Source organism: Macrobrachium nipponense, chromosome 4 (genome assembly GCF_015104395.2).
Source record: "Macrobrachium nipponense isolate FS-2020 chromosome 4, ASM1510439v2, whole genome shotgun sequence".
Classification (NCBI taxonomy): Eukaryota; Metazoa; Arthropoda; class Malacostraca; order Decapoda; family Palaemonidae; genus Macrobrachium; species Macrobrachium nipponense.
The window spans coordinates 11,100,715-11,113,218 of NC_061100.1; the positions used below are offsets into that span (position 1 = coordinate 11,100,715).

At 36.8% G+C, this 12,504-nt stretch overlaps 1 protein-coding gene across 3 annotated transcripts; it reads right to left on the bottom strand.

Annotated features, from left to right (window-relative positions):
* Nucleotides 1-5,219: 5,219 nt before the first annotated feature.
* Nucleotides 5,220-12,207, bottom strand: LOC135210704 (uncharacterized). 3 transcript variants are annotated; one of them, XM_064243471.1, is made up of 2 exons: nucleotides 11,890-12,207; nucleotides 5,220-6,727 (listed from the first exon to the last, which is right to left on the bottom strand). In XM_064243471.1, the coding sequence occupies exon 2, from the start codon at nucleotides 6,599-6,601 to the stop codon at nucleotides 5,240-5,242; it is 1,362 nt and encodes a 453-aa protein (XP_064099541.1). In that variant the 5' UTR covers nucleotides 6,602-6,727; nucleotides 11,890-12,207; the 3' UTR covers nucleotides 5,220-5,239. The 3 variants fall into 3 exon arrangements, with proteins under 3 accessions (XP_064099541.1, XP_064099539.1, XP_064099540.1); XM_064243469.1 differs by having other exon boundaries at nucleotides 11,808-12,205; XM_064243470.1 differs by lacking the exon at nucleotides 11,890-12,207 and adding an exon at nucleotides 6,860-6,965.
* Between the last annotated feature and the right edge of the window lie 297 nt (nucleotides 12,208-12,504).

Sequence of the window (12,504 nt, forward strand, 5' to 3'; positions counted from 1 at the left end):
GGTTGGTAACAAACCCGCCAAGACACTCCCTCCCACACTAACTTTGTAAATCAGTAATACGACAATCACATGGGTCATAAACTGCTTTTCTTCTAATGCAAAGCCTTGGAATTCCCTTCTTGCCTTTGTTTTCCAAGATTCTTATAACCTTGCTTCCTTTCGAAGGAAGGCCCATCGTATCCTTCATGGTTAAGCCCTAACTCATATCCCCTGGACCTGGCCGAGAGGACTTTGGCAATTCCATCAGACTTTACTCTTAAAAATCTGCAGTATTATCTTTCCCCTAAAAAAAATCACTAATATTATCTTTTCAAGATGTTTATCAGTATCTGTCTCACTAATCTTATCTCTTCCAGATGACTCATGATTATGAGCAAAAGTGATATCATTATCTCTCTTGATTTTATCCTTCGGATGGAACAATATTAGGGAAATCGATTTAATATTTTTTTTTTTTTTTTTTTTGACATTCATGTTTTTCTATGCTTGATGACTAAGACATGTAATGAAGGAAATTTGGATCTTAATTAAGGCTCGCCATTGAAGCTGCCGAGGTCGATCAATGCCAACTTACAATAAAGTTATGATTAAAAATAATAAGTTATTAAAAACTCACAGACATTAAAAAAGATCAGTTATTAAAAACTCTCACAGACATTAAAAAGATCAGTTATTAAAAACTCACAGACATTAATAAAATGTTATTAAAAACTCTCAAACATTATTAAAAAAGATCAGATATTAAAAACTCTCACAGACATTAAAAAGATCAGTTATTAAAAACTCTCACAGACATTAATAAAGATCACTTATTAAAAACTCACAGACATTAATAAAGATCACTTATTAAAAACTCTCGCAGACATTTATAAAGATCACTTATTAAAAACTCACAGACATTAATAAAGATCACTTATTAAAAACTCTCGCAGACATTTATAAAGATCACTTATTAAAAACTCACACATTAATAAAGAACACTTATTAAAAAGTCTCACAGACATTAAAAAAGATCAGTATTTAAAAAGTCTCACAGACATTAAAAAGATCAGTTATTGAAAACTCTCACAGACATTATGTGCATGTCTGTGAGACAGCACACAATGCATAAACATTATGCATATAAAAAAAATAAAATAAAAATAAAATATCAAAATGTTCTTAAAAACACCAACTGCTTTTGAAAAGGCCACAACGAACGCCAAACTTGTCACAAAATCACGATGAGAGACTTCCAGTGAAGGCCATACTTTCTCTGCTGCTGCTACTTGTTACACATCGGGAGCAGCGTACCAGAAACTGCTCAACGGAGAGTAACCTGTCACGTTGAGTACACACACAAGAGCAATGCTACCATCTCAAACATCGTTGTGTGCGAAGCGGGGAAGCTCATTCGTCAACGAGTCGAAGTAACTTGATTTTTTTCGACTGCTAATAAAATTAGTGGGTCAGAAATGCTATTTGACAACTTTCTGCTCCCATCTGCTGTCTATCTACCTCTGCGTAAGTGTCAGCATCCATACTTCTGTACAGGTTACCCCGCCAGTAACTGTATATGCATCAAGTATAAATACGCATTATTCCTTTGGATGATGCTAATCAGTATCTTTTATCTATACATTATTCTAATTCGTTTTTTTAATGTAATTATAAACTTCCATTACCCGATTATATCGTACCAAATATCGCTATCTTTTCTTCTTAACGACTGTTATACAATGTCCCGAAGATCAATGACTTAGACTTACTGTCGTATTCTTCTTGGTGTCAAATCATCAGTCTAGTTCTGATATGTACATAAAAAAAAAGTATTATAATTTACATTTTATGACAGGTCCATCATATATTTTTTTTCAAAACAAAGTTAATCGCCTCACTGCATACGGCAATTTTCCTTTTCCTATGCCTCGTAAATATACATACGTATTTACAGTATATATGTATACTCGGGCACCTAGGTACAACTAGGAATAGCTCCCAAAATTGGGACTACACAAACGAATGCTCTCTGAACAATTCAAGGCACCAGTTATCATCCTAACTGGCATTTTCATGGGGCTTTAGATATGCCATGAATTATTAACCAGCTCTGTGGACATTTACAGAGATTTCCATCAAGTACAGATCATCTTGGACCTTCCTACTGGTCGTCGTCCTGCTACTTCGAAACCAACTACTCTTCTGACAAATTGGATTGAATTGAATATGGGATTTAGACCAAAGGCCAAGCACTGGGACATATGAGGTTATACAGCGCTAAAATGGAAATTGACAGTAAAAGGTTTGAAAGCTGTAACACGCGAGAAACCTTGCAAATTACACTATGATTCAATTGTTAGGAGAGGGTAGAAAGTAAGAATATGAAAGGAAGTACAGTAAAAGGATATGAAGGCGTTGCAGCTACGGGCCGAAGGCACGCTGCAAAGGACCTTAAGTAATGCCTACAGTGCACCCCAGGAGGTGCACTGACGGCACTAACCCCCTACGGAGACTCTTCTGACAAAGTGCCACTCTCTTCTCTGAAGATTTCATACTATTTTCCATCCTCTCAACAAGCTCCTAATTTGCACTTCAGCCCTAAAAACGGAAATTTGTATTTTTCCTAAATTTAGAAACCATCATCTTTTAATAGATAGACATCCTTCTCACAGCTGGACTAATCATTAAAGATTAGAAAGAAGGTTGTCAAAATTTGGCAGTCTTTCACTTCTGCCAGTTTCTGTAGCGGCAGGGCCACTGATGGATGGTTAGAGGTGGGATTACAATTAAAGACATTAGGTTTGTATACTTAAGAAAATTAAAAATTATCTGAATACTCTACCATCTGTTCTTATTAAGATATAAACTCATCTTTTAACGGAGAGTTAGCCCTTAGGCATCAGGATTTGTCTCAAGATAGTTAAATTTTGATCCAACACCTGGTAATGTCAAAGTCATCGTCACATAAGTTGGTGAGCAGAGAGGGAACCATCTGTCAATCCTAGCATACACGATGCTTCCAGAGACAAGACCCTGTGCCAGTGTGTGGCTTATTGTTACCTACCTTAAAAGGACTCCGGTTCCAACAAATTCAAGACCAACTTGAAAGGTTTTGTTTGTTTGTATGGCGTTTTAACGTTGCATGTTATTCAGCAACGGGACCAACGGCTTTATGTGACTTCCGAATCACGTCGAGAGTGAACTTCTATCACCAGAAATACACATCTCTTGACCCTTCAATGGAATGGCCGAGAATCGAACTCGCAGTCACCGAGGTGGCCAAGTCCAAACTGACCATGCCAATGAGGCGCTCACCAGATTGAAAGGTAACATCACTCAATAAAATTAGATAATGAGCTCTACCAAGACCAACCCTTCAGGTGAAGAGAGGATAGCGGGAATTGCATCTACAAAATAAGTCTAGAGATAAGAAGATTGGCTGAGAAACTCACCTTGTGTTTCAGGATTTTTTGTTAGGCCTCCTTAGAACTCCATTTCCTTTGGAGCTTCCTTGCCTCTGATGTACATAGCAGCTGCCCAGATGTCCATTGCATAGAGAAATACAACTCCTTACCAAGTTCACATTTTTGCTCAGGTCACTATTGGCATATTATTCTTTACCAGTAGCCCAGCAATAAAACTAGATAACAAACACGATGAGTGTTCTATCTTCATACGAAAAATCAAAGACTCATAACTTTTACCTACAACTTCAGTTATAAAGCAAGCAAATACGTATAACTTCTCCACTCCAAAAATATTTACAAGGTACGCTCAGCGTTCTGATAGAGTCTAAAGGAAAGATTCAGACATCTGGGAAATTAATAATTTGAATAAAGTTTGGTTTTGGGAAAAGTTTTACAAACAATAAAGCTATGCGCAAAATCATGACAGAAGGGTAACGAAACAAATTCCACTGAAGTCAGCTAATGGAAATATAGTCAAGATCCTCTGACTAAACTCAACTAAAAGAATCCTAGAAGGGATAATCAGGTCTACTCTTGCAAATGATGATGAAACTTCCTTAGCTAGTTACAAGGAATTCACATTAAGTATTAATGGGTAATATCTAAAAAAAATATATATATATATAATCGACAAAGGAACTACAACAAACATTAATTCAAATTGAGAGGTAAGGTTTTTAATGAGTTGAGGACTTGATCAGTGTGTGTGTGTGTGTGTGAACTCAACTTGCTGAATTACTAACTAAAGGCTGATTTGCTGTAACAAAAGATCACTAATTATTTTGTTTTTATTTACAAAATTCTACAAAAAAAAGTGCCAGTACATTTAATCTTTGTCACAATAACCAATTTACTTCTAGAACTCGAACAATAACGTTTACATCATATATTGAGACAGGGAAGGCGCTATTTTCAGACTAGCACCAATTTCATCATAAAAGTATGAGTCAACACACTTTAGTTACGATGAGTATTTTGAATATAACTCCTTAAAACCACTTTCATAGAAAATGGGAAATCCTTTGTATACACTAAGAATTACAAGTCTGGGCTGACTGTATCTGCTAGAAGAGCCTGTTTAGCCCAAAACTGCTATACACTTGATTAGAAAGGAAAGAGTATGACAAGAGATAATACCATCTACAACTCTTTATAATAACGTCATACAATGTTTTAGCCATATTGATTGTTAAATGTTAAGATAACAGATTTACGCAGCTGGCAAATTTTGTATGCTCACTTAAAAGTCCGTGACATGAGACTTAAGAAGTTATTTTATGAAAATGAAACAGCATAGACAGATTACAATGGGTGGATGCATCTTTAAAAGACAGCTTTCTAAAAAAAACAATAAATAAAATATTGTTTTTATCAAATCTCCAAAACCATGAGGCTGAAGAAATTCCCTTAGGTAACATGTAAATAATGAACATCTTTAGATACCATAGAAAGAATGACCATTTGGACATTATGATATCACTGAACAAACGTACTACTTCATTAAAATATGCATTTGCGGGACATTCGGTACAGTTTTGTTTTCATATGAACATTTGTGCTGTACGTGTAAGAAAGTTCTTTAAAAAACCAGGACTAGAGAAAAAACCGAAATACCTGCAGGTGATCCAAACATTAAAGTATGTCCTGCTGTGTACAGATGCCCTTTAAAACATTCAGCCTTACTATATATCACGTAACATATTGAGCTTTTTTTCCTTTTTTTTATTTTTAACAAAAAAACGTTTTAATTTAAAATAAGTTTTTTCTTTGGCAAAGACGCCATAAAACCTACATTACGACTCCACAATCGTTGCCTTTTTAAGACCCCTCTGACTGGCAGTAGTCTTCTTGCGAGCACCAGCTCTCTTCTCCTCGTCCGTCACGATGCAAACTCTGGGAGAAGAGTCATCGGGAGGATCGTGGACGATGTAGATCGTTAGACTGCAGTCAGCGCAAACTGCAGTCATTAAAAAGGTCACAATATTCACAGTGAAATCTGGAGGACTTATCTTTGCGTAACAGTTCGGGCATTCTGAAACAGCGTGACGCACTACATAGTAAAATCCATTCATTGGGGTCTCAACGTAACTGACACTTGAATTATTACTCTTTGAGGAATGAGTTCTCTTTTTAATTCCAGATATCCACTCTGACCTTTTTCTCTTCCTAACATCCTGTTTTTTCTTCCTGTTTTGTAGTCCTGCGTCCGTACATGAATTCTTATTGGGAGAGTTTTTATTAGGTGATGGAGAAGGAGTCACTGATGGCACACACTGATCTTGTTCGTCACTGGTCGGCGTGAAGTTCCCTAACTCGCTGTTCACTGAAATGTGCACTTCGTCGTCAGCTTTCACTGTATCGGGCACAACTGGAACATCGTTGATATCCTGCGAATGATCTTTTGGCAGCTCATTCGAGTTAACTGAAACATCATCACTGGTAGTGTGAATGGAATGTCTATTATCACTCTGCTCCGTGGGAACAGCGCCTTTTCTTGCTTTCGTCTTCCTGCCGCCCTGCTTGAAGCACGAAACTGCCTCTTTCCAGGGAAACTCGTTTCTCATCGAATTCATCCCATTAACGTAAGCTCTTAGGTGATGAGGTTTATCTATAAGTGATGCTCTGCAAGAAGTGCCATTTTCTAAATACTGATTGGAGAGATGCAGTTCCAGACTTTCCATGGGATCCTCAGAATACTGCAATACATGCTCACAGGGGTTATGTCCTTGTTTTTGTTGCACTGTCCATACCTGGAAGGACTGACACTTTTTAAAAACCACTGGGCATTTAAGGCAATATACACCTCCAAACAGTAAATGTTCGGATAAATTTTCAGTTTTGATTATCTTATTACAAAGAAAACACTTTAGTGAAGTCACGGGGAGTATCTTCTGTTTTTTGGGGGAGGACTTGGAACCACCAGATGGTGATTTCTTAACACAAGGCTTACTGGGCATTGTTACAGACGACTTCACGGACAACTGCCTTTCTTTTTTTAGTGCCTGTGGGACCTGGCAGGTTTCATTGTCACTTTTTTTCAACACCTCACTTTTAGATTTGCAGAATTCACCACTACTTTCATACTTCTTGCTGAGTGAATATGCAGAGTGCACTCTCTGAGGAAACAACGTTGTTGACTTTGTTAGGTGACGCATTGTAACACCACTATGACCATGCGGTTTAAAATGGGTACTTAACGAGGGTCATTCTTCAGCTTCTCTTATTCATATCTTTGGAGGGATGGCTGATCAGCTTTGTACAGAGAGCACTGTACAATTATCCTGAAAATAAAAAGAGAATCGCAATAATGAGATAAACATGACAACTAGAATCATCCCACGTATATCTTCAATAGTTTACTACAGCCACCACAAAAATCATCTTAATACTTAGTTCAAATTTTATTTTATTACCTTAATTGCTAATTCGAAGTTCCTCGTTGGATGAGTGGGTTACATGCTCGCCTACCGATTCGGTAGTCGCGAGTTCGACTCTCCGCTCACCCAACGTGGAATCAGAGGAATTTGTCTCTGGAGATTAGCAAATCATTCCTCGGTATATTTCTAAAGCAAGAGTCGTCCAAATTCTCAGTATCAGAGTATTACTGATCAACTACAGCATAAATCTCTAATAATGAAATCAAGTAAGTGACCACGTAGTGAAACCTACTTTCCCAGCGCAAAATTTTGATCACTCAGTGAAATAAGTCACTCTTTACCTTCACTTAAAACCCTAATGAATTTTTAGAACAAATTTCAAGAAGACCCCAAATATTAAAATTAGCATAACCTCTACTATCTTTCATATGTCCCTTTCAAATCTATTTATCACTGACCAACCTGTTTAGATATTATGTAGTAATAGAACACGTCAAATGCCCTTACATCTGAATGTAATGGTACTTTATTAATCTCATTATTAGGCTGCTATGATCGACGAGACATTTATCAATGCACTACAACTGTAAATACCTTTACTGAATTCGTAGAATACAAGGTTACTTCAGTATACTAGAAAATTTCATCAATAATCCAACAGCACAAGCATATCTAATGCTTACATATTTTCTTGGCTAGCAGGCTGATATACAGAGGAAAGTCCTCAATATCTAAAAAACGTCATGAAGTTTCAGTTCCAAATCAAGCAGAAAACACTTGAAGCAGTCTCACTCTCGAGTAAAAAACAAATAAATTATACTAAATATAGTTCATGTTAACTAAACAAATTCAATGTGTAAAACATTAACTAAAAAAAACTACTTCATTCTTTTGGGAACCAGTTTCACAAGTTCTCTTTAAATAAATATATATAAACATTCACACTTTAACAATTGGTATTAATAACGCAATGTATTATGAACACATTTACAGCAATTCAAAAAAATTGGCAACACTTGACAAAGAATTCATCCCACTATCTCTAATGTTCGTGTTCTTATTGATGAGATTGATTTCCATAATACCGAGGCGGATCCTAAACACCTGACGATAAGGAGAAACTGATCAATCTCTTTTTATAGGTACATTTTTTACTGCTGTTGTAATCTTACAATGAATGGCCTTCTCCCTATGGAAAAATTGCAGTCCTTTATCAGTATACTGGGTGTCAGCCAAGTGCCTTAGGTAGAATGGAAAGGTTATCAAGATCTAATACTTAAATAAGACAGGCGGGAACACTCGGGATCCTAGGCATGGATAGGAATTTTCCAAGTCATGTGTTAAAGATCATAACATATACAAGTCTTCCTCTTGAGTAGTTCAGATCATGAAAATCAATTTACAAACTTTGAGAAGCCAACCCCGTAGCTGACTCGAATCTGTGACTTTTCAATACACTTTCCCATAGGAGATGGGCCAGTTTCTCATCTACACAGAGTAACTTCTTGATGGCACACGGATTTACCTTCTGACCCATAGTTCGACCTTCATAAGGTGACAATAATGGTATCCACTTCAGCGTGATATTAAGCTTGTCTTGTCGCTCGGACTGTTTGATAGCTGGGGGAATTAAAACACACCGCATCGGCACGAGATGGTAAAAGGCGCCATAGCTGAAGCTTTAACCTATATCTCATTCATAAAGGTCAATTTTCTAATACACAATAATTCAAACGAAACAAAATAACATATATACATGAAAACATTACTGAAGAACTTTAACTCTCAGTTATTTTCTTCACTGATAACTGTAAGGCTTCACCCTTTCCAAGAATGTGAATCATGTGTATCTGCTGCTCGGAAATGAAGATTTGTCTTGTTTACTGCGTTATGACTAAAAGGAGTTTACTTTTATTATTGCTAAAGTTCTTTATGTAAACCATATATGGTAGACAATCATAACATCAGATATCTATTTACAATTGGAAATATGCAAAAATAAATAAAAAATAAATAAATAAATAAACTACGAAAGAACTTTAAAATAACACTTCACATATTTTGTACTTTATATTATATATAAATATATATATACATGCATGTGTATACTATATACATATAATTATAGCCTAACGGACAGATGTCTGTATGTATGTATGTGTGCGCGGCTTAAGTAACAGCTGCCTTACTTTGGTAACTTTCTCCGAACACTTTATGACGTTCCCTCACATGGGAAACCCTTGTACAATTCTAGAGTTGTGCCATCAACTCCACTCATGGAAACTGGAGATTCCGACTAAAATCTTCCACAACCTGATGTAATTTTGAATGATGTATAATAACTTTCGAAGACCTGGTTTTCCAGCAGTCCACAACTACAACTTTAAATATATGAAAAGAACAAGCATAAAAAGAAAAAAGAATATAGCTAAAGTCGTTGACGGAGGACAGCCAGTCTCTGAGCGATTACGAGAGAGAGAGAGAGAGAGAGAGAGAGAGAAGAGAGAGAGAATGAAGAGACCGGAGAGAGAGAGAGAGGGAGAGAGAGAATCCATTATGTCAAGAAATGAACTGCGCGCTAACGTCACGTGTCTGATTCATTATCTAAATGGAGGTAATTGACGAGCCAGTGAATCCACACTAGAAAAAAAAAATCATGGCACTAATCCGTTTTCTTTGAATCCATAAAACAATTTTCTATTGAGCGTGTCAGCATTCAGCGTTGCAGAATAACTTCCCAGGCCAATTTCTGTACTCATAACAACAAAACACGGTCTCGCTAGAGATCTTCGAGGCCTAAACAGACTATAAAAAATGTATGAAACCACAAACTTTGAAAAACCACACCGTGTGGAAAAGCAGTCGAGTTCAATTACTAAAAATGTGGTTACTACTTGATATCGTTCAGTAATAGTAACAATACTCGACCGAAACACACTAAGACACTACACTTTGTTCTGAATGGCTTCAAGCCCACAGCTACTGTAATCATTCCTTTGGATGAAATTTCACAACGAAACGTCATAGTCCTGGCAACGGTGACAAATTTGTAAAAGAGAGTGTCGATGCTACAAATATGTTAATGATGTCCTTCAACTACAACTTGATGTGATTACACTATATTCATCAATACTCACAAGCCACAGTAAACACCTGAGGACCAGGCTGCAATACATTTGGCTGAAAATCCCACTTCTCCAACCTTAACGTAACAGGAATGAATTTCGTATATATATATATATATATATATATATATATATATATATATATATATAATATATATATATATAAACATGACAGAGCTGACAAGGAAAATTTTCAAGATCAATACTGAAGTGGCAGAGCACAGCTCCTGTGTTCAGATTGTGGGTGTTCCCCTGATAACAACTGATTAGACGTTATATATTAGCCGCAGACACTACTTTTTAGTGAGCTTCAATGGGCCCAATTCTCCTGAAGAATGAAGCAATGAAATTAAAACCACAAAAAAAAAAAAAATAACACTAAGACATTGCTCGCCATCTACCCTCACCCCACCCACCTACCCCATTTCCTAAACAGCTATGTGAGTTGCAGTCTGAAGTACAGGTTTACACATAACAAATACATAAAAAAAATATGCTTTCAAAGATGGCTTTAAGATAGCTTTGTTCCTGGACAAGTCAAATTGCTGTTCCTATCTATTCATCACTACCAAAGAATGCTAAATGTTACTATTACCAATGACATTTTCCCTTATCACATGCTACTACATAAGTCCCGAAGCTATATCAGTCATAAACACAATAGTAAGAACTATAAGTGATACATCTGTGTATCTATATGACATGTACAGTTTATACATACATATATACACATTTTTTTCACAAAGACAAAAGAAAAACTAATTTTTAAGCATGTGGCATCGCTCAGCACTAATGAACCCCTAAACAAAAACAGGGTGAGTCATCCTTATTCACAGACTATTAATTCCTTAATTCATCCAACATTTAACTAGAAATTTCTTATTTTATAATTTCTTTGAAGGCATATATCATTTTTGCAAAATTTCCTACAGGCAACATTGAGCTTCCTTCGCATAATGTACTACCAACATTAAAACCACTTACTGACACAGGAGAACACGCAAGTTCTAAATATGAACGAATCCCGATATGATCAGTGGCCATCATGGATATTTCTTCTTATTAAGCAAAGGGAGAAACAGTCCATAATCAGCGTTCTCACCAATCATAACATACATAAATGATTGGATGAAGCAACATACATGGGTGGGTGAAGCTGTTTCCTACTCAATAACACCCCTTGGTTTACAAACTTGCCTAAACACAGGTGTTCAAACCACTTGCAGCATACTTTGCTGAAACAACTAAAATTCTAATACACAAATGAAAGAACAGGTTTGCCAAAACTTTCCACTGGGTTTGGCACAGCTAAACCACCTTCCTCAAAAAAACAACTTTACTTCACAGAATTTTGATTTCTAACTCTAAATTCTGTGACAACTTTGCAAAATAACCATGTAACAAGCAGGTTTTCAATCCCACACTGAATACTTATGATGGATACTACAATTTTTGTTTGTTTTGCCTTCGTCCTCAATCTAAGTTCATTCACTGAAACAACAAAACACTTTATGATATGAACAACCATAAGGTTTTCACCTTCAAAACCTTTGGCAAAATTTACTGTAGAGATGTCACAACTCAGTGAAGACCCTGGCCTGAGTTATTGACAGATTGCACTATACACCAATAAAGGTTGAATTCCATTGAATTTGCATGAAATTGCATTAATATACTTCAAATTACTAATTAAACTGTCAATGTAAGCCATAACATGAGAAATAATACAAGCAGATGTGCTCCTCCCCTTGGTGCAGACCCATGGCACTCAGCTAGGGGACCCTCCACAGCATATGCAACATAAATCAAAATCAATTCCAAACACCAAAAGTAACAACATATAATATCGTTACACTCACCTCTTTACCCAGTGGAACACAAAAAACAATTCAAGAAAAATCCAGATAGTAAAGGTGCACCAGCACTACACCCTACCAATACCGTGAACAAAGGCAGACTGCGGTGCATCCAACATTTCCCGAGCTCAGCGACCGCCATTTCACCTTCCTCGGTCGCCCCAGCCAGCCAGGCAGCCGCCCAACTGAAGCCTCAATTTCCTCTGATCTCGTTTCTAGCTTTGGCTGAGTGGACAAGTTTTGGCTTGTTTGATATCATTTGACATGGGGAATGTTTACGTTATTGAAAACTAATATCTATACTACTTTTAATCCATAAATTTTCATCTTCACTTCTTGATGAACACTAAGCACAGAACTCTCGACACATTATTTCTGGGGAAAAGAGCAAGAGAATAAGTTAAGACAACTTCATCTTGATATATAAAAGCGTCATCAAGTTAAACACAAGTATAAGAAAGCTCATAAAATGAAAGACAAAAATGGAAAGGAAAATCATCGGTGGCTGAGAATCCCTATCGAACAAGTTTCAGCAAAACACAAAACAAATAAACCGCATAGCAACGACCTTACAGGCTCCAACTCTCAAAGATTATTCATCGCTCTCAACCCTCCTCTTCCCATGGGCTCCATAACCTCCCTCCCCCCCCCCCCCCCCCCCCCTCCCCCCCCCCCCACAAAAAAACTCGCTCGTTCACTC